Genomic DNA, 24,266 nt, shown 5'->3' on the forward strand with positions numbered 1-24,266 from the left:
ACGATATGGTGCAACAAAATACAAAAACAAAAGAAAATTTCAAAATGGGCGTGGCGGCGCCCTTTTTCATTTAATTTGTCTAGGATACTTTTAATGCCATAAGTCGAACAAAAATTTACCAATCCTTTTGAAATTTGGTATGGGCATAGATTTTATGACGTTAACTGTTTTCTGTGAAAACGGGCGAAATCGGTTGAAGCCATGCCCAGTTTTTATACACAGTCGTCCGTCTGTCCTTCCGCATGGCCGTTAACACGATAGCTTGAGCAAAAATCGACATATCTTTACTGAACTTAGTTCACGTACTTATCTGAACTCACTTTATCTTGGTATGAAAAATGAAACAAATCCGACTATGACCACGCCCACTTTTTCGATATCGAAAATTACGAAAAATGAAAAAAATGCCATAATTCTATATCAAATACAAAAAAAGGGATGAAACATGGTAATTGGATTGGTTTTATGACGCGAAATATAACTTTAGAAAAAACTTTGTAAAATGGTTGTGACACCTACCATATTAAGTAGAAGAAAATGAAAAAGTTCTGCAGGGCGAAATAAAAAACCCTTGAAATCTTGGCAGGTATTACATATATAAATAAATTAGCGGTATCCAACAGATGATGTTCTGGGTCACCCTGGTCCACATTTTGGTCGAAATCTGGAAAACGCCTTCACATATACAACTACCACCACTCCCTCTTAAAACTCTCATTAATACCTTTAATTTGATACCAATATCGTACGAACACATTCTAGAGTCACCCCTGGTCCACCCTTATGGCGATATCTCGAAAAGGCGTCCACCTATTGAACTAAGTCCCACGCCCTTTTAAAATATTCATTAACACCTTTGATTTGATGCCCATATCGTACAAAAACATTCTAGAGTCACCACTGGTCTACCTTTATGGCGATATTTCGAAACGGCGTCCACCTATAGAACTAAGGCCCACTCCCTTTTAAAATACTCATTAACACCTTTCTTTTGATACCCATATTGTACAAACAAATTCTAGTGTCACCCCTGGTCCACCTTTATGGAAATATCTCGAAACGGCGTCCACCAATTGAACTAAGGATTACTCCCTTTTAAAATACTCATTAACACCTTTATTTTGATACCCATATCGTGCAAACATATCCTAGAGTCACCCCTGGTCCACCTTTATGGCGATATCTCGAAACGGCGTCCACCTACTCCACTCATTAACACCTTTCTTTTGATACCCATATCATACAAACAAATTCTAGGGTCACCCCTGGTCCACCTTTACGGCGATATCTCGAAACGGCGTCCACATATGGAACTAGGGATCACTCCCTTTTAAAACACTCATTAACACCTTTCTTTTGATACCCATATTGTACAAACAAATTCTAGGGTCACCCCTGGTCCACCTTTATGGAGATATCTCGAATTGGCGTCCACCTATGGAACTAAGGATCACTCCCTTTTAAAACACTCATTAACACCTTTCTTTTGATACCCATATTGTACAAACAAATTCTAGTGTCACCCCTGGTCCACCTTTATGGAGATATCTCGAAACGGCGTCCACCAATGGAACTAAGGATTACTCCCTTTTAAAATACTCATTAACACCTTTATTTTGATACCCATATCGTACAAACATATTCTAGAGTCACCCCTGGTCCACCTTTATGGCGATATCTCGAAACGGTGTCCACCTATGGAACTAAGGATTACTCCCTTTTAAAACACTCATTAACACCTTTCTTTTGATACCCATATTGTACAAACAAATTCTAGGGTCACCCCTGGTCCACCTTTATGGCGATATCTCGAAACGGCGTCCACCCATGGAACTAAGGATCACTCCCTTTTAAAACACTCATTAACACCTTTCTTTTGATACCCATATTGTACAAACAAATTCTAGGGTCACCCCTGGTCCACCTTTATGGCGATATCCCTAAATGGCATCCACCTATAGAACTATGGCCCACTTCCTCATAAAATACTCTTTAATGCCTTTCATTTGATACACTTGTCATACAAACACATTCCAGGGTTTCCATCGATTCATTTTCCTACATGGCTATTTTCCCTTATGTTGTCACCATAGCTCTCAACTGAGTATGTAATGTTCGGTTACACCCGAACTTAACCTTCCTTACTTGTTTTAGTTACGAATTGTATACCTGAAATTCATTTTAATAATTTGAGTAGGTATATAAAGCTATCCATCATACAAGGAACATTATCATTCGTCTCTTGGAGATTAAGGAACTAAGTATCCTGTTTACTTAAATAAAGTGAATAGTATTTTTAAATATAGTTAACAGATTAATATTTAGTCAGATACACTCGAAGTCAATTCTAATATGTATCTAGAAAACTCGAAACTATTTGCGGTGTTTAAATCTACAAAGTCAAGACGGGACTTCGTTGAGGCTATTATGAGTGAATTAGCGAGTGAAGCAAGCATTAAAGAAAAGGAAGGCCTGGAAGAAAAAATTGGTTTACAATACATTATGATAAATAGAAAATGGAAGGACGTCTATGGTAACAATTCAAAATTTCTAAGTAAGCATGAAAAGTGGCTAGCTGACAAAACTGTTTTGGACGAAGAAACGCCTAGACCAACAAAACCCATAGAAGAGTGTACCTACACAAGGAGAAGGAAGCTGTCTGATACCACAAAAGCTATGGCCACGATTCATCTGTCAGAAGCACTGGCCATTAAATATAAAAAAGACGAAGAAAACGTGAAGTCTCATATAACAGAAGCAGTTGCGGTAGCAAGTCCAGCGCGACTGATGAGGATCAAAAACAGCATTCCCACACCACCAAATCCGCTACATAGGAAACACACTCCCGTAGAAGCTTTGGAGCTGTTTATAGATCTCGGTTTAACGAAGAAAAAATATATTATATTGCGTAAGTCATTATTGCAAGTAATGCCGAAATTTTACCTGGATACAAAAAAATTACTCAAGCCAAGAAAGAAGCAGTTCCTCTAAGTCCCAAAATAACCGAAGTGTCAGCTGAAATTGAGCTACAAAACCTAATGGATCATACGTCTACACGACTTCTTCAAAGTTTTACTGAAGAAAAGTTGAAATCACTGCCAAAGGAGCTAGCATTGATAACTAAGTGGGGCTGTGATGGATCATCAGGACAAAGCGCTTATAAACAAAAAATAAATGTAGACGATGAAACAATTACAGATAGTAATATGGCTTCTATATTTCCATTACGACTAAAAGATGAAGCTTCAGAATATTGGAAAAATCCACGTCCGTCATCAACTATATTGTGTCGCCCCATTTTATTTAAATACGAGAAGGAGTCTTCGGAACTCATAAAAGCTACAGTGAGTGATATAAAAAATCAAATTGCCAAATTAGAACCAACAATAATTGAAATTGAAGAGGGGAATATCATTACAATAAAGCATGATTTTCTTCTAACAATGGTCAATGGAAAAGTTTTGAACTTAATAACAAATACGACATCTACAATGAAATGTCCAATTTGTAAGAAGAGCCAAAAGGACTTTGAAAATCTTGATGGTTCAATAACTGACGAACGAAATTATGAGTATGGAATATCTTTTTTGCATGCTAGGATAAGATGTATGGCTAAGGTGAAACAAACCAGGAAAAAAAATAATTCAGGATGCATTCTATAAAGAGATTGGCCTTAGAGTTGACTGTCCAAAGTATGGATACGGAAATACAAATAATGGTAACTCCTCAAGAAGGTTTTTTGAAAACGATGAAGTGAGTGCTCGCATGACAGGAGTTGATAGAGATATTGTGAAAAGATTGGGAGTAATTTCAAATATTATAAACTGCCATGAACCAATTAATGGACCCAAATTTGGAGAATATGCATCTAAAATTACAGAGTTGCTGCATCAAAAGTATCCTGAGAAGAAACTTACATCAACGGTACATAAAATTTTAGCACATGGAAAAGACTTGATAGAGTACCAGTGCTTACCATTAGGAAAATTGTCTGAAGAAGCTTAAGAACTAAGAACAAGGACTACAAAAGATATAGATGTATGAACACCTGCAAAGCATCACGAGTTAGACAAAACGAAGACCTTTTCAACATGTTAGCTATCTCTTCTGATCCAGTCATATCATCTATGAGGTATGTAAGAACACAAAAAGATCTTACAGATGCGTATAGCTCAGAAATATGTTCCAGTGACGATGACTATGTTAAGATAAAATAAGTTTCTTACTACTTATCACAACAATGAAAAAGAGATTTACTAATCAATTTTGTTACTTTATTGAAAAATAAGATGTCTATGTACAAGTTAATTTTTTATTTCAAATAAAAGAATTAATTAATTTAGTAATTTATAAATATATACTTTTCGTTATTGCATTTCTCTAACGTTTATCAAATTTATTTTAAAGCTTAGGCATTTCGCCTTCAAACGAGTATTAAATTTTTATAGAAATCAATACGTCTGTCGAGTTTGGTACAAATTGGTAAAGCGGTTACTAAGATCAAACTTTTTAGCATAAATGGGCAGTGCCACTCCCCTTTTCCACAATTCGTTGGCTGTTAAATCTTTAGCTCAAATAAAATTTCATTGAACCACTTTCAATAACTTTTAGTTATTAATAAAATACATATTTGGCTTGTAAATTAAAAAAAAAAAAAACATGTAAAATTTTACGATGAATTTTGAGGCACCTTGTTATTGTGGCACCAACAAAATTTCAGTTTTATAAGAGTATTGCCATTTAAAAGAAACAATACGTCTATCGATTTTGGTAGTTATTGATTACGTGACTACTTAGATACAACTTTTTATTATAAGTGGGCAGTGCCACGCTATCTTATCAAAATCATTAGTTTATCTTATTTAATGCTTAAATACGTCATTATAAGACAAATCTCATTTTATTTTTTTATTTTTTACTAAAAAGATTTTGTTTTTGAATTTTTCTAAAAATTTTCGATTTTGACGAATTTTTTTGAAGCACCCTGTCGGGAGAAAAATGTACCCTAACTGCATATATCGTTAGCTTAATGAGAAAATGTGCTAAGTCACTTTTTTTTGAAAAATTGTATTTTAATGCAGTTTTAAAACTGAATTCAAAATAAATCGATCACAAGAAAGAAATATTTTAGTTTTTCATTTTTACGTGTTGTTTGCAATGTAAATGTGCTAAGTCAACCAGTCAATAATATCAATCTGAATTACTATTCATTTCTTTGTGCGCGCATTTTATTTACTTATTTAATTCATTCAGTCTAAAAGTACACACTTTGTTGTATTAACGATAAAGACACTCCCCGAAGGCTTTGGGCCGATGTTGATCGTCCTTTGTCGCATATACATCCGGTACGTTCCGATAACAAAGCACTATTTAGGTACTAGTCCGACCATCTCGGGAACGGACACATTAAACCTTCTAGGCCATCCCGTCCTCCCCAGAGCCAGAGCCTCGGCTTCCAATGGAACAGAATTCCCCACGGGTAGGTGAGGTTGGCAATTGGGTTGAAGAAGCTATATATTGCGCTGGGAACCCCTTGAGAGGGTTGCCTACATAACATCTTGAAATTGGATTCACCCAATTGAGACACAACTTTGGTGTTGGTAAATGCTTTGCGCTGACCATAATCTACTTCAATTCATACATTTCGATAACTACATGCTTTGTTACTGACTAGTTAAAAATAGAAAACAATTCAAGCTTAATCTTATATAAGCTGTTATTAAAATTGAAAACACTACTGAATCGATTTTCTAGATGTATAGTCCTAGTTATAGGTTCATTCATAGCATAATTCGTTTTATTAGTTATTTAGATAAATAATCTATTATGCCGAAGATCATGCATTGGAATATATGGAATGAACCAATTAGATAAATCAGAGCAATTCGTGCTAACGTTTATTACATTATAGGCAAGCACGAGTGAGACAAAAGTTATTCTGTCGAGCAAAGCCTGAAGGCCAAGCAATTTGTGCCTGCTGGTATATGATGGGAGGCCGTCTGGCCAGTGAAGCATACGTAAAGCAATTTTTGTAAAAATTTGTTGAACTTTCTCAATTTTATAGGAGTTAGATTCATAGAAATGATTCCATATTATTGAGCAATATTCAAGACCACTTCTGACCGAGGATATACAAAGTGCCTCCAACGTCATAGGGTCCTTAAAGTCACTGGTGTTACGTCTACTGAACCCAACCTTTGCAACAAATTTTGAAACAATGAAGTCAATGTGACTAGAAAAAGAGAATTTGGAGTAAAAAATTAAACCCAAGTCTTTACTCTTTTCACAACGATTAAGAGATTTAGCATTTAATTTGTAGATAAAGTATGTGGCAGTTGTCTTTATGGAATAAGACACACACAGCACAGCATTTGTTTGAACTTAAAAATAAATTATTTTCTGTGCACCATCCGGCAAAAGAGTCCAGATCAGAACCGTTTGAAATAGTTGACAAATAAATAGTATTTTTTGTGAAATAAATAGTTTTAGTGTTTTATTTCAATCATTAAAGGTGAGGACTGATGGGAAAACATATTGAGTAAAACTTGCTATGTCAGGAGAAAAAATGTGTGCTAAGTCATAAAATAGCTACTGGGTTGGCATACATGATTTTTGTTTATCTTTTTCAAAGCTTCTACACTCAAAAGCATTGAAATTAAGGTGTCCTCAATCACAGTTTTGAAAAAATAAGGTTATTTCAAAAGTTATTAATTTTTTTTCGTCTCCTGCAAAATTGGTAAAAGTTGACTTATCACATTTTCACATTAAGCTAACGATATGTAATACTCCTATATTGCTACAATATTGTACATTCCCAAACATGAGAGTGCCGATATATATCTGTTTAAACGTTTTTGTTTTTGTTTTCAATAATCGAATGAACCTAAATTTAAATGTTTTCTTGTCACACTTATGCTGCTAAAACCACATAAATGTTATAGGCTGTCTTGTTTTGATTTCGAATTCAAAACACATTGCGAGCATTTTCTATTAGCAATATAGGAGTATTACATATATGCCTAAATGTGATTATTATTGAATAATTGTTTATGATTCATATTTCGAAACAGCTTTTATTCATATTTGATATCATTGTAAAAATGATTTTTAATTGTTTTAGAGTAATATTTGACTGCTTTTCGCTTTTCACAGTCATTTTCTGATCAAATTCGTCGACATATTTCAATTGTTTTGGTTGGAGATTTTTAACTCATTTTCGAATACGATTATCATGCATTTATGCTTCGTATCTCTTACAAAATAGATACTGCATGATAATCATATTTCATCAGGGGAAGGAAGCATGCGGAAGTGAGCTATTCGAACCAAAGGTAATTCGCAAACAAACTTGACCGATATACACCTGGGACTACAACATCCAGTATCAGTTATGATCGTCAATATTCTAAAATACGATATGGTACGGGATGTTGAAGCCATGTTCAGGTATGTCAAGAGAGTTTCATTTACCTGGGGTTCACGTAGTTCACAACCTTTGTAGTGTCCAACCATTATGTATTTTCTGGGAAGCCGAAGGTGGAGAAATAATTGGGGACATATTCGGTTACGAGCAGCATTTACATTATTTCTTGTCTTGAAGAATATCTTTTGCATAAATAATAAAATTCCTATATATTTTTTCTCAACGTCATGATTGCAAAAATGTGTGTATATGAAAAAAATAAGATTTTCAATGAAAAGTAAAATTTTACCAAGTATACGAAGTTAGTCAGAAAAGTTCAGAAAGCTGAATGAAAAATTATGTTCCCATATAACCTAAAGTAAACATATTTGATTGAAATATTATTCCAAAATATGATTAAAAGCTATATTCAGTTTTTGATCATTAAAACTTTTGATTCAAAGTTATTATTATGATTATTCCTTTTGTTCAATTCATACAATATAATACAGAGTAATAAATTGCATTGATTTGTAGGGAAATTGAAAATTTATCACCTATATCCTGAGTGGGTATTCTGTAATATATTGCTAATTTCAAAACAATTCATTGACGTGAGATTTTTATTGTATTTATTTAGAATGGAACAAGTTCCAAGAAAAGGTAAGTACAGAAGTAAAAGGAAGCGATAAAAGGCAGCCATTCGGAAAATGAAAAAAAAAACACAGCTCAGAGACAGAAATGTGAAATTGTGTAAAACAACAAACAAAAAGCAAGAGGGAAATAAGAAAAACACACTTAAATATTAAAACTCTAAGCACATACAATTATTTACCTACTCTAAGCAAGAGATATTTTGTGCTGGTTGCCAGGCTAATATTCCACCTCTTAGGAGTGAAACAGCTGTCAGATCAAGAAGCAGCAAGTGACATAGGTCCTAGAAATCTTGTCGTACTTGCCAAGAGGACAAATTTTTTTATAACACGAAAACTCTTTTTTTATATATTCTTGTCTCAAAACCTATCATTGTTTTATGTTCCAATGTGAACATTCATGTCGGCTTTATTTTTTGTTCAAAACCACAACTTCACAACAACCTGTGTGCCTCTCTCAAACGTTATTCTGTTTAACCAAACTTTCCAGATCAATCAACGGAGAAGCAAAGTGCATTCTTTGATATTAGTATTTATTGCAAATATTTTAAACATGTAGTTACATTGATTTCGCATCGGAATCAATGACGGACTCATCAATTGTCAAATTTTCACTCAAATTAGTTACATGTTGAGAAGTTTGTGGTCCGAAAAACCCATCATAACTCCAATTGCATTCATCCATCAAATCTTCATCTTGTATGCATTCATACCAATAAAGCCGCTCCGTATTGCCACCCATCGATTTATTTAATAAACGTCGACGATGATCGCCGCGATATAGAAATTCGATATAGTTCAAATTATCAAATGTATCAAAATTATTCACAATTTCATTTGCTTCTATTTCAGTTTGCTTATAATTGTCAACTGTTTGCATGAGATCACATACGGATGAGAGTATCATATCGACACGTTGCAAGTCGACTTTCTCATGTGGTAAGATTCTTGAGCGTACAGCTGCTACCTCTTCACCGATACGCTGTTGCATGCGTATCAGTGATTGTTTCTTTGCCGCCTCGTAAGCTAAATGCTTTTTCTCAAGTCTGGTATCGCGTTCCAATTTTTCCTCGTCCACACGTTTGCGTGACATTAATATTGAAAGTAAACGATTTAAGTTTAGTTCGTCCCATTTACGTTTCATGCGTTCAGTGTAAGATAGATTTCTGAACTCATCCCTTGAGTAGATGAAATAGGTAAATGCAAATTAGATTTAAATAAGTTTTGCGTGGTAGATGTTTGTTGATACCTTTTATCATCTTCTTTGGTAGCTTTACGTGTTGCGCTCAATGCGTGTTCCTTTTCAAGGCGTTCCAACTCTTTTCTAGCATCGATTTCCGCATGACGCTTTGCTTCAATTATATCACGATTATTTTCATAATACTGATGTTCCCATATTTGGATTGATTTTTTGCGATTCTCTTCTTTTCTGAAGTACTCTTTGACTCTCTAAACATGAGTAAAACATAATTTTTATAAGTTGAATAACGCGGCGGCGAAATACTCGCAAATCGAAAATGTGGAAATAGATGTAAAAGTAACCGTTCTCATAACCGTAATATAAAACTGTAACTATAACTGTTATTGTGACTGTAACTGTAACGGTAACTGTTACGTTAACTATGACTGTAACTGTCACCAGAACTGTAACTGTAACTGAAACTCTAATTTCAACTGTAATCGTTACCATTGTTGTAATCATAACTGTAAATTCAACAGTAGCCCTAACAGTAATTGCAACATTGCCCGTACCCGCAATAGTAACTACAACTATAAACAAAATCATTAAAGCTTTTATAATAAATAAACCCATAATTAAAACCTAAACGGTAACCGTAGCCGCTACCTTAACTTTAAAAGCAACTTTAACCTTTACCATAGTTATAACCAGTCACAAGAACGTAACTGGAATGTTATAATACGCGTTACCATAACAATTTCTGTAACCGTAATAGTAACCCTAACTATAACTTTTACTGTGCCCATGAGCTTTACTAAGTAATTATGTAAACAAAACCATTACAATATCCGTAGCTTATGCCATAATCATGGCCTCTACTAAATACGTAACTTCAAACAAACAAAACGGCTACTGTTGATGAAACCGTGAAGTTAAATGCAAAAGTCAGCGTAGCCAGAACCGTAAGATAAATTCTGAAAGTTATTAAACCTAACAATTATTTCTCACTGCAACGTCATCATATCCGTAATCTTAATCATATCCGTAAGGCTTAACAGTGATTGTCGTGGCCCTACTTTAGAACGTGTCTGTCTTTATTCTCTCCTATTGTATTCGTCCCCCCTTTGTCATTATCACCACCTTCGTCTTGATTATCATCACATCGTCCTCATAAATCGTCAACATAACAATCCTTCTAACTTTCATCTTCATAGTCTTATCCGTCTTATTCACCTCGTCCACTTTCTTTTATTTTTCCTTTTGCTTCCACTTGCCCTAACTATTTTCAATTTCCCAGCTCGTCTATTTAATCGAATTTGGTTTTCTGATTTGATTTATGTTCACTTGTTAACTCATCTTTATGTCCAACTACATTGAGTTCAAAAAGTTCAAGAAAGAGTTATACAGGCCTGTTCTGAATTCCGATTCCGATCAATTTTTTCGGAATCGAAATGGATTGGTGTTCTCAATTTCGATTCCGACCAAAAATTATCGGTTTTGAAAAGTATTCGGGCCTGTTCTGGATTTCGATTCCGACCAATTTATTCGGAATCGAAATGGATTGGTGTTCTGAATATCGATTCCGACCAGACTTGGTCGATTTGAAAAGTTTTGCCTCTGAGCAGTCGGAATCGAAAGTAATTAGCCTATTAAGCATAGATAATTACATTATTGTTCCCACAAATAAGTTTTATTAAATTATTCATTTTATTTGGAAAATATATAACAACTTTTTGCTGGACTATTTGTTCATTTAGTATAACAAATCTTAATTTGAAAATTCCTATCAAAAATTTTTCAAGCTAAACAAAGCGATTCTGGTCGAAATGAAACCGACGTGTTCTCAATTTTGATCGATAGATTTTTACGATTTTTATGCACAATTGCACGTCTTCTTGCCTCTGCATTTCCGAAAACCATTGGTGCTGGCATTTTGTTCAAAATTTTTTCACAATTTTAATTTAATTAAACCCAAAATAAATAAAAGCAGCTGTTTCGCTTGATTATCGACTCGAAATGAAAACGATTCGAAATCGACTTCGAATCGATTTGTTTCAATCGGAATTGAGAATACCAAAAAGGAGTCGACTCGGAATCAGCCTCGTTTTACTTTCCAAAACGAGTCGGAATTCAGAACAAGCCTGATAATCTCAGTCTACACCTTCCATCCTCAATTTTTTATTCCACTTTTCATTAAACGCTAAAGCACGACATACTCTAGAAGTTAAGCTTCCAACTACCCACCTCTAGCTCTCCGGGTTCAGGAGTATAAAAACTTTTTGGCAACTTCATCATGCGAAAACTGCTATTATAATCACCAATACCCAGCAATTTTACGGGCTCTGCCAGTCGATGCTCAGATACAGCCGATATAATACCACCACCTATTATATTATTGTAGCAGGCATCGTCATCACGTGCTGAAAAAAATCATTAAATAATTAATTGAAATAATAAAGGATCACGCAAGCGATATGTAATTGGCGGATGTGATCAAGAAATTTTAGTTGTTGTTTTTTGCACAATGTTTGCTTTATGGAGTTACCACAAACAAAATTGCAATATTTCTATATGACCTCACAACACTTGTTGGCGAATCATACATTATCAGTGATGTCACACATTCATTTGATCTTTTAAAACACATGTTATTTGATAACTTAGTTTTGTTTTAAATTAAAACTAATGCAAATACCAAATAAATGTCAATCGTAAAATATCACATCTTCACCAGATCATTGCTATTAACTTTTAATTATTCTTGGATCAAATGCATTTGCCATTTAATATAGTCTCACTCTGTTCATTAATGCACAAATACAATGTGCGTTATTTTCGAGGAACTTCACATCATCTACACACGATCCAGAGTACATAATACCACAGTAACATAAGACAACATTGGACTAAGTCAACACAATTTATGTGCAATATAACTTGACATAAAACTAGCACCCAGGACCCAAAGAAAGCACTAGATTTGACATAGTCATTACAAGGTAAGTGCATTATGACTTCACATCATTATACTATGTTATCTAATTATACAATAGCTCTGTTTTTTTCACATCTATGTATATACGTTTACGCTTAAACTTTATATGGACTGCTAAGCGACAAACTTTAAATACACCTCTGAAATTGCTACGCATAAAATTAGTACTATTAAATTTCAATACGCATTATACTCAGATGTAACTGAAATATGTGTCTATGTTTCACCCTCGGCACTAATTCTATGTATTCTATGCGCGTCCACTATTTATCACAACTGATTCAGCTATGTATATGTTATACACAGAAATACAACAAAGGATTGTGTCTCCGCTTTTCGGTACACCCTGTGCTGTAGCTAGTTGTTTAACCACTGCCGCTAGATGGGTCTCCTAAGCATTATCTAGGCGAGGATACGCGTTTTTTTTTTGCACACGCAAACGAAACGTATACGCGTGTAAAAAAGAACACGGCTAATATTAGACGATCAAATGGTGACAGTATACAAAAGAGGAGAAATCAACAAAAGACATCACTTAACATGTTTGCTTCGAACCCAAACTACTCGCTGATTTAGATTGGGGTCACTGACATTTCTTTTTATGGCTGTTCGCAAAAACACAGCGAAAAGCACGGTTGCCACTTCGGACTCTGTTTTGTGCGCTGGTAACTTTTTGTCAATTTTGGTGCTTTTTAAGCAAGTAGCGACGATTTTGATATTTTTTATACCTTTCATGAAAATGAAATGGTATATTAATTTCGGCACGAAACCCAAAATTGTAAGTCCTTAAAGGAAAATAGATAGACCCACCATTAAGTATACCGAAATATTCAGGATGGAGAGCTGAGTTAATTTAGCCATGTCCGTCTGTCCGTATGTCTGTTTGTATGCAAACCAGTCCCTCAATTTTTGAGATATCTTGATAAAATTTTGTGAGCAGGTGTATTTGGGTTCCCGATTAGACATTTGTCGGAACCGGCCGGATCGGACCGCTATAGCATATATCCTCCATACAACCGATTTTTCATAAAAAGAGGATTTTTGTCATATCTTCCTCAATTTAACAGATTGCAGTTTCAAACTTCACCATATACTTTCGCATATTGCACATATTGCTGTCTGAAAAAATTGATGAGATCGGTCGTATATATAATATATATCTCCCACAACCGATTGTTCAGATAAGAATCTTTTCGTAATTACTGCCCAATTTTAAGAGCTAGAGGCTTCAACTTTCAACGAATGCTTACGTATATAGCATATACTGTTGTCTGAAAAATCATAGAGATCGGTTTTATATATGGTATCATCATACAACCGATTGTTCAGATACGAAACTTTTGGCAATTTCTACCTCATTTTAACAGCTATAAGCTTCAAATTTCACCGATTTCTTACGTATATAGTATATGTTGTTGTGTAAAAAAATCATAGAGATCGGTGATATATATAATATATATATGATGGTATATATAGTACAAAAATATATAGAATATATATATATTTTTTTGCGATTTCTGCCCCGTTTTAACTGCTAGAAGCTTCAAATTTCACCAAATGCTTACTTATATAGCATATATTGTTGTCTGAAAAAATCATAGAGGTCGGTGGTATATATATTATATACCCCTTATAAATTGTCATTTTTGCCCCTTTTTTAAGGCTAGAAGCTTCAAATTTCATCAAATAGTTACGTTTACGTCATATATTGTTGAAATACGTGATTTGTAGTCATAGTTTTTATACGCAGACCACAAAAAACCTAAAACTTGGCATCCTCACACAAAGTACCCACCGATTTTTTATTTTATATTTATCTTAAAAATCGTTTAGGTATGTACATCTGTTCACTATATATTTCCTATCTTACCGATTATTTGGAGATTACTGTTCAGCCCCATTCATGAAAGGTATGAAGTCTTCGGCACAGCCGAAGAGAGTCCCGTCCTTACTTGTTTGTTTTATATTTATCTTAAAAATCGTTTAGGTATGTACATCTGTTCACTATATATTTCTTATCTTATACATCCGATTATTTGGAGATTAATGTTCAGCCCCATTCATGAAAGGTATGAAGTCTTCGGCACAGCCGAAAACAGTCCCGTCTTAAATTGTTCCTTTTCACTACTGTACAGATTCAAAAATCATTCAATCATTTAATTGTAGCAGAACAAAAGCAATTCCGGCACATAAAAGAGTAATGTCGGATTTTACAAAAAACATATTTTGGTGATAGTTAATAAAATAACGGACTTGTCAGAACGTGATGTCTTGTTTTGGTGGTTAGATATTTCGATCGATTAACAAAAATAGATTTTAGTCATTAGCTCGTAGATTAACGGACGTTACAATGTTAACTGAATTATTAACACTATATGACATTGAAAATATATTATTTTCGAGATATACCTCAAGTTTTAGGTCTAGTTCTGTATACTTGAATTTTCAAATACGCCCTCAAAATCCGGAGTTGAGTTCCAAAAACCCCTTTTAATAAGCGGAGACATCTACTGTCATATAACTTTCCATCTGTTTATTCTTCCATGTATTTTTACGTCATTGAACTGAGAAAATGTGTGTGCTTGCAACGATGCACAATTGTAGGTTTTATTTAAAGAAATGTAGGAGAAACAGTATAAAATAAACGCAAATTTTGAATTTTTGCATTTTCAGTAACTGTTTCCTTTACTATTTTGCTTTCACTAATCGACAAATATTTTCACTGCATTCGTACACTACATTCAAAAGAAATGTGCTAGGTAGTTTGACTGCTTCATCCTAGACTAATCGCATTTTTTGCAGAGCTGGTATGGTTTTTATGGAAAAAAAAATGAGTAAAATGCTTGAAAAGTTGCCTTTAACTTTTAGCTTTTATTCTTAGCTTTAAAAAAATTTATTTAGCTTCTTTTAGCCTTTAATTTTTGTCCATATAGCGTTTTTTCTGCAAAGAAGTTCTGGCAACACTGCTCTGGTGTTTCGACATGTGCGGCGAAAATTAAAATGAAGAGTGAGAGGCAACTGTCAGAAACCCCAATCTCTTGTAGCGAGTGTTTGATATCAAATATACGAACTGACGTCTCTTGTTATATATGCTCTTTATGTTATGTATGCTCTTGTTTTATCCAATCAGTGTAACGTCTAACGGGCAACGTAACCTCACACCATCATATTTTGTTAAGGGATGACGTGATATCTGGCCTTCATGGGACGAAACAAATTCTTCGCACTGTAGGTCAGCTAGTACCTCTTCAAACCTTCGGAAGTGTATTTAGCAGCTACAAAAACAACAGGCGTTGGAATTAAAAAAAAAAAATGCGACGGAAATTTAGCTTAAAACTCACACCTTAAGCGAATTGTTTATAGACATTGTTTCCGAATAAAACTTACATAAAATATCCCACACCTCCATATTTCCATCTATACGTGTGAGAAACAAAACACCAGGTCTCGCCTTACTCCAAGCAACCGCCGTCAAATCCGTAGCACGTTTACGCCAAAATATTGGTGTATAGTTAAAATGTTCCATCCATACTGCAAAAATTGTGCGACCAATCGAAACAAATACAACTGGATAAAATGGATTTTTTTTCAATGCAACCACTGGTCCATCATGCACACGAGCAAAAGGTATTGATTTCGTAATACTTTCACTGCACTCGATATCAGCATATGCACCAGACCAATTGAAACGTTCAATACGTCCATAAAATGTTGACATTATAGCTGATTGTCTGATAGTTTTGGGATTTTTCGCTTCAAGTACAGTTGGAAAATTATTCCCTTTCGACAGTCTTGCCTGATTATCTAAAACTTTACAAATAAATACCGAAGAATCGCAATATAGCGATGTGATTGGCTCATTAAATACAAGGCTGAAAATTGGTTTTAAAACTTTATTTTTATAAATCGATTCGTTTTGTGTTAGAGCCTTTGGTTGATCGTGGCGAATAGTTGTAGCTTGCAGTTTCTTATCATTTATTGTGTCCAAATTCCAAAATGCAATTGTGCCATCGATAGAGCAAGTTAGAAAAAATTTATGTATATTTTCTTTATTTGGATCGGTCATTGCTTTACCAAAGGAATTCACATAAAACTGCTCTCCCAACCAATAAATGCCTGTAATAGCCGATTTTTGTGAAACCTCTAAAGCTGAAATCATAGCTGGTGGTACAACAGCATCTTCGTTTATGAGTATTGTCCATCTGAGGAAATCGGCCATCATTACACGATATTTAGTTTGTGCTGCTGTTAGAATTTCTTCTGTGTCAAATTTTTCGGCGCGTCCTTGAAGATCCCATGCAATTAGTTGGCCATTCCTGCCACCACCAAATAAAAGGTTGGGATCGTGAGGACAGAAGGATAGCACGGTTACTTCTTGGGGAGATTCGAATTCTAATTTATAATTCAAATTATCTGCAAAGCTCCACATTAGTATCGGATTGGGTTGCAATACAGCGCGCTGAACCATGTCGACACGTTCGGATACTGAAATTTGCAATTTTTTTTTAGTCTTCGTAGAAGAATGTAGTTGCTCTTAGCCAAAATGGAACTGTATAATTAATAATTTGGATTTAGCTTACCTTAACGAGCTTTGGCAGTTGTCGAAATTTTTTCTTTCTATTCTAATTAAAACTTTTTTCGTTTAAGAAAAAATGTTTATATAAATCCAAAATTTATAGGAACCCCATTCATATACATATATGCTCATTAACCAAATATAATTTAAAAAAAAAAATACTTGACGCGATTTAACTCCGAAAGGGTTTAGGCGGAGCTCGTCTTTCAATTTGCTTAATGCTCTTTTTAATTTTCCCTACCAATTGGCGGGACGGCATCTGAAAGACAAATGAATTTTCACTGAGAAGCTCTTCGTGGCAGAAATACACTCGGCGTGTTTGCCAAATTACTTTCTAGGGGTGACGCCGATTAGAAAAACATTTTGCTTATTGAAAAAACTTGTTCCTAAATTTTTGGTCTAACTTTGCCCTGGAGTTGAACCCAGGACACTCGGTGTGGGTGCGAAGCACGCTATCACCACACTACGGCGGCCGCAAATATTAGTATCTCAATCAAATAAATCTGGATTTACGTCAATTGAAAAAAAAAACTGACTCTAGGGTAGAATAAGAATATACAAACAATCCCAGATGTTCCATAGATTGTCCGGAGATAGGACCGAAATAGTTCTAGCAAACATCCTAAAACTTTCAAGATGTCTATGATAATCCCAAAAAAAACTTGAAACAATCCGAATAGTCCTGTTATGGTAGACGAAGCACCTAAATGATCCCTTAACCAATTCCTATGCTATCTTTAAACATTCCAAAATTATAATAAGATGGTCAAGAGGTGGGCCCAAGAATGGTACGACCTTAGTCCCAAAATAATCCTTAAAATAATCCATAAGTATTTCTCTAAGTATCCGAACAAAATACCGGAACAGTTCAAAACACTCCTGAAATACCCCTTGAATTATCCTGAAGCTTTTGTGAATGAGTTTCGAAATTATTCTATAATATCTCGATCTCGAAATGATCCCGAAAGCAAACCAGAAGTCATTCCCAAACCAATCCCAAGATGAAGTATCCGAATAGTCTTGAAATACTGCTGAAATGAATTTGAAATTATTCCGAAAGCAATCCCGAACATATTCCAAAAAAATCTTATATCAAAGCATTTATATCAATTTGAAAACAATTTATTTCCAGGAGAGAAAAATAATTTACATACAAATTCGAAATGGTTTCGATATACTCTCAAACACAATCCGCAAATATTTCAGAGACTGTTGTGAAATTATCAAAAGATTATTGCGAAATAGTTCCGGCATTTATCCTAAAACTGTCACGAACTGATCAATACAATAATCTCCAAAATAAACTCTAGTCTTTTTTGAAACTAATTTTATTATGTTCCTCAAAAAATTAGAGGGGGTATGCAGACTACCAACGCTTAGCATTACGGGAGCCCTAAAACAACCCCGACGGCTGCACTGTATGCCATTCTGCACATTCCACCTATATACCTGGTAGCAAAAAACATAGCGTTAACAACTACAAACAGGCTCGGTGCCTCGGGCAGGTTGAGCGCCGACCATAAGGCCATAGTAGTATAGTGTCATCAATCACAAGACGAACAGACTACCTGATTCCCTATCTGCGCTTCGAGGAAGGCTTCAATAGAGGTGGATGGTTGGCGGAAGGGTGCTCAAATGGCGGACGATGTGATACATGCGTACACAGATGGTTCGAAAAAAGTGGAAGGAGTAGAGTCTGCGGTATACTGTGCTGATCCGGAAATAAACAGATCCTACAAGCTACCAGATTACCGTAGCGTTTTCCAAGCGGAAATATTGGCCGTAACCAAAGCAGTAGGAACACTGGAAGAGAATAACTTAAACTGCAACCGTGTTACCTTTTATATAGACAGCCAAGCGGCGATTATTCCGCATCGCTTGAAGTAGACGTCCGAGTAAGATTGGGCGAGATTGAGAGAAGGCGAGCGGGAAAGGCGTGGGTTCAAGCACGGGGTTGTAAAGTGTCGAAGATCATGTGTAGATCTACAACCTTAGACTAAGAAAGTTGCTTCTATCATTAAAAAGGGAGGACTTTAGAGTCATGACGAGCATTCTGACTGGACACTGCCTTCTGGCGTCACATGCCTATAAATTAAGCTTGGTCAGTTATAGCAGATGTAGAAAGTGCGGGTCGGCTAAGACTCCAGCTATTAGGAGTAATACTGTCAAAGCAAGTGGCTTAAATCCTACAAAGCTTCTATTATTTGCCAAAAGGACGGAGTTATTTTATAACATAAGTCCTGGTTTTTAATAGGGTTCTTCATTTTGGTCGTTAAAAAATCTTCTGGCAACACTACGGACTCAATCAGTCTATGTGAGGTCCTCATAGACCGGCCAGTTCAACCTAACCTTAAAATGTTCCGAAATGATCCCTAAAACAACTTCTTTAAATAGTCTCAAGTTATTCACAAATAGTCCTGAAACAGTTAAAAGAAAGGGGAGATAGTACTAAAATAATCCATGACATAATCCAGATGTTGTTCCAACAATACCTCGAACGTCGAGAGTGTGGTCTACGGTTAATCCTGAAACAGGCCTCGAACGATTTCGAAAATGGAACCTTATTACGTTAATCGATTTGAATGGAAATGTAATTCCAAAGCAGCAAACAACAACCTTCTTTTTCAAATCCGAATGAAACTTTTTTCAAATGGAGTTACATAATAAGGCCCATGTTCTGAATAATTGCGTAACAGCTAAAAATAGTCTCAGAATGATCCCGAAAACAATCTTCAAAAATATTCCACATTTCAACCAGTGAACCGATGTGACCAAAATATTACGAGATAGTCTTGTAAGTATCCCGTGAAAAGTTGAAAAATTATACTGAAAAATCTCGAAATTACTCCATTATACCTCAGAAGTAAACCAGACATTACCTTAATTATTTTCAGTGCCATCGTCCCCCCGTTCTCATCTTTATCCTCGGTATCACTATCCTTCATCTTATTTTTCTTTTTATTATACTTTTTCTTTTCCTATTTTTACTTTTACTTTTTTTTACCCTTCCGATTTCCTTTCTTTCAAAGTCTTTTCTTACCATGTGCCATTTAATTTTGCTTTTACTTCTTTCCCTAATTCAACTACTTTGTTGTTCTGATTGGGTTTATGCTACTCTCTGCATCATTCTGTTATTTAAATATTACAATTTAATACAAGCAGAGAATGAGAATATTTATATACCCCCTTCAATTGTAGCTGCCGTACTAAACGTGTAAGAGGTTACAATCAATCCAGATAATGCTGGGTACCAATCGATTCCACAAACGTAACGTTCATAACTCTTTGAGATATTAGCAAAGCATAAAGTTTCTTCTAAATGTGGCGTGCTATAATGTTCAATAGCCTTATTGCATATGTAGGCGTAGTCATTTCTGAAAGAAGAAAAGGCAAATAGCTGAAAAAGTGATAGTGCATAAGGAACAAAGAATATATATATTCCCAGTTGAGAATTTTAAGACAACATCGCAAAACTGGGTTTGTTTTTATACCTCGTCGTTTAAAAATCATGTTTTTATTACCATTCTTTTTTAAGCAGAAGACTATATAATTAGGGACGTTATTATTAAAATATATGCTTTTAGATTGACGCAAAGATGGGGTGGACAAGTGGGTGGATAGATGAAAAATAGTAGACTATCGAAAAGACCATGCAGATGTAGGACCTTCAGACAATGGATCAGCGAAGGACGGCATTGTTAAAAAATGAGTTATTAAGATGATATACCGATAGGCGGACAAGTGGGTGGATAGATATATAGTTGTACACGCTCATAAAAGCATCATTCATATTAACGAAATAACGGTCTATGATTAAGGGATTTGTTTTCGTAAGGGAAGCCGAAAATAGAGACAAGCAGATAACATTACTAGATATGATAAAATGCTAAATGAGCAACAAGTGAAATGAAAATATACCAGTTCAAAAAGCTGACCTATGCCAAAAAAATAAACCTTTCGAATATCCTAAAAAAAGTAAACTTTTCCAAACGTAAGCTTTTCCGGAATGGTAATCGATTCCAAAAAATCACCCGTTCAAAACAAATGCCGGTTCTTAGTAACCGGCTCTGAAATGTAACTTTCCAAAGTTACCAGTTCGAAAAAGTAACCGATTTCAAAGTCAGCTGTTTTGAAATGGTGACCGGTTCCAAATAAGTAACAGACTCTGCGATGAAACTTTCTAAAGTAACCAGAGGCTGGATTCACTAACTGTGAGTTTTAAAGTGTACACAAGTTTTTCAGGTGACATTTTTGGACCAGGTTAAATTTTTCGAACTGGGGCTGGATTCTGAAAAGTAAGTTTCTAAAGCTACCAGTTCGAAAAAAGAAACCGGTTCCAAAAACGTACCTTTTTCTAAAATGATGATCGGTTCCAAATAAGTAACCGGCTGTAAAATAAAATCAATTCCAAAAAATCAGCCGTTCAAAACAAATGACGGTTCTTAGTAACCGGCTCTGAAATGTAACTTTCCACAGTAGCCAGTTCAAAAGGGTTACCGGTGCCAAAAAAATGGTACCGGATCTAGTAAAAAATCTGCCTGAAAAGTAACTTTCGAAAAAGTAACCAGTTCCATACTCCGAAACGGTGAGCAGTTACAAAAGAGCAACGTGTTCTAAAAAATGCGCCTATTTCAAAAATTTCACCTGTTCCAAAACGGTCAGCGGTTCCAAAAAAGTAATCGGTGCTAAAAAAGCAAGCGCCTCTATTGAGAAATGCGATTCTGAAAGTAATCAGCTACAACAATTTCACCTGTTCCAAAATGGTAACCGGTTACAAAAAAATAGAAAAGTCCAAAAAGTTCACCGGTTTCCCAAAAATGGCAGTTAAAAAAAGTATGGTATAAGCAATGCACAAATTTCACAAAATTTACTGGTTCGAAAAAAGTACCACGTTCCAAAAAAAGAGGAAACAAGTGAAAGTTTCCTAAAAAATTACTGCTTATAAAAGCTAACAGATTTAAAACAACATAAACCTTTATTAAAAATTGCACTGGTTCGAATAAATAACCACAGCATAACTATGAGACAGGGCGTTTTTGAAACAGTGAGAGAAAGGGGTTTCTTCAAGGCAATTCTGAGAAAAGGTGTTTGTGAGAGCCGACATAGAGTAATATTCTACTCATGTTTCCCATATACTTCAATATCTTACCGGTACATATCAATTTGATTAAACTCCAAAGTATCCAATAAAAGACGAATATTAGGGGATACCTCCGGTGGTGGTTTCGTAATCTTGCTTTGCATTGAGGATGGACTTCGTGGTCTGGTAGAACCGCGTGTTGCTTCATCTTCTGATGATTCATCTAAGTCCTCTTTTAATAATTAATAAAAAATTATTTTAAAATTCATACATGTATTCGAGTTAAGTCTAACACTAAAACACCTACAAACCTCCATCAGCTATCTCGTACAGATATTGCGCCCAAGCATTTGTTGGAAATGTTGGATCCGTCTGTTGTTCTAAATGAATCAAAGTTGGCGCTGATTGTATGCCGATGGTAACGCGTCTACGCATAATATTTTCGAATTTCACCAGCTCGCTTGGTAAAAGTTCCACATAACCATCGCGTACATCGGACGATTTACGAAAAGAGAATTCCTTCTTCTCGGGTATCTTCAATGGATATACGCTTTGCACCTCCACCTCTAATGGTGGTGCATAATGTTGCTCTATTGTCAAGTTAACTTCATTCTCACTACCCAATGATACCCAACGACGTGGTTTCTTTATTATACGCCTGTTTATGAGCCAACGTTCGTACAACTCCATGTTTCGTATAATTTGTAGCGCGGCTTTAGCATCAATAGGATTGAGAAATATAATAAAGGGATCACCTTCAGGTATATCATCTTGATTTTCAATTAGTATTGGCGCATAACCCAGTAATAAATGATCTTCTAAATTGAACTCTTGTAAAGCTTGACCTAAATAGCCAGTTTCATCGATTTCATCCAACTGGTCCAACAAATCTCTATATTTTATTTGTTTCCAAGGGAATTCTTGTGTAACATTCAAACCAATCATAAGTTGTAAGCGGCTCTGCACTTTTTCGCTTTTACAACAAAAACAATAACAAAATGTGATTAATACAGGCATGTATATGTAAATGTAAACTTACTTAAGCATAATTTGATGACACGATTGCAATTGAAAAAGGCTACGCCATGCTTCCGCAATATCATATTTTGCTTCAGGATTATCATCATCATCCGAATCAGGTTCACGCCATTTCTTAATGCTCACATTTCCTGCTCCGCTCAATCTGTAAAGGGTGAAGTTTTAAGCTAACAGCCGTAAGAATAATAGAGCGAATTACAATTGTACATCTGAACCATCTTCTTCTACAAGAGTTAAGTCCTCTTGTTCAGGCACCACTGCTGGTGGGGTTTGTATGGTAGCTTTTGGCTGAGCCACGCGCGATTGTTTTCTACGTGTTGGCCTCTTTTCTGCCACTTCGGTGGACATAATATCGTTCTTTAATATTTATATTCGCTTAAATTGAATTACTTTTCAGAGATTTTTCTTGCTGTATCGCTTTTGTATGCAAAATCCAAATGAAAATCTTAAATGAAAGTCCATGTCAATATTAAGAAAACTTATTTGTTGATCGCTATGACAACCGAGTTATATTGTCATAGTGTAGTATTAGGCTAACACACACACATTTCGGCATCAAACTTATTAAACAAATCGATGCGACCTTTTTTGCTTTCGCAAATAACAGTTCTCTGTGTCCAGTAATGGGGCAGAAGCATGGACCATGACAACAGCAGATGAAGCGGCTTTGGGAGTGTTCGAGAGAAAAGTTCTTCGAAAGATTTATGGACCTCTACGCGTTGGCGATGGCGAGTACCGAAGAAGATTTAATGATGAGCTGTACGAGCTATACGCAGACATCAACATAGTGCAGCGAATTAAAACGCAGCGGCTGCGCTGGCTAGGCCATGTTATGCGAATGAAAGATGATGCTCCGGCCAAGAAAGTATTTCTATCGGAACCCGCCTATGGAAGCAGAGGTAGAGGGCGGCCCCACTCCGTTGGAAGGACCAGGTGGAAAACGATTTAAACTCCCTTGGTGTGACCAATTGGCGCCGGTTGGCGAAGCGAAGGAGGGACTGGCGCGCCTTGTTGGACGGCCATAACAGTTTAGACCGTTAAGCGCCAATTAAGTAAGTAAGTAAGTAAGTGTCCAGTAATGAAAGTCTAAGATTAGACCATTAAGAAGTTGCTGCTGAAGGCATTGGTTGCTAATCTTCAGAAATTCGTGTAAAAACCAGGCGGAAAAGGTGAAGGAAAGACAAAGAAGTTAAAGGGGAACGGGGTGGACATGGATTAGGCTAGGAATAGCGATAATGGGAAGGAAAATGGAATGATAGCAGGACCTAGAGACAGGAGAACAAAGGACTGAAATATTAAGGGCAAGGAAATGAGAGCGGGAATAGCGAGAGGAGTTAAGAGA

At 35.5% G+C, this 24,266-nt stretch overlaps 1 protein-coding gene across 1 annotated transcript; it reads right to left on the minus strand.

The window, feature by feature from the left end:
- Positions 1–8,570: 8,570 nt before the first annotated feature.
- Positions 8,571–23,272, minus strand: mmm (missing minor mitochondria). The gene is made up of 9 exons (XM_067778086.1): positions 23,124–23,272; positions 22,926–23,069; positions 22,198–22,859; positions 21,956–22,118; positions 19,990–20,180; positions 15,618–16,715; positions 11,480–11,655; positions 9,305–9,504; positions 8,571–9,233 (listed from the first exon to the last, which is right to left on the minus strand). The coding sequence occupies exons 1-9, from the start codon at positions 23,270–23,272 to the stop codon at positions 8,615–8,617; spliced, it is 3,402 nt and encodes a 1,133-aa protein (XP_067634187.1). The 3' UTR covers positions 8,571–8,614.
- Between the last annotated feature and the right edge of the window lie 994 nt (positions 23,273–24,266).

This window comes from Eurosta solidaginis, chromosome 3, assembly GCF_040869045.1.
Source record: "Eurosta solidaginis isolate ZX-2024a chromosome 3, ASM4086904v1, whole genome shotgun sequence".
NCBI classification, from domain to species: domain Eukaryota; kingdom Metazoa; phylum Arthropoda; class Insecta; order Diptera; family Tephritidae; genus Eurosta; species Eurosta solidaginis.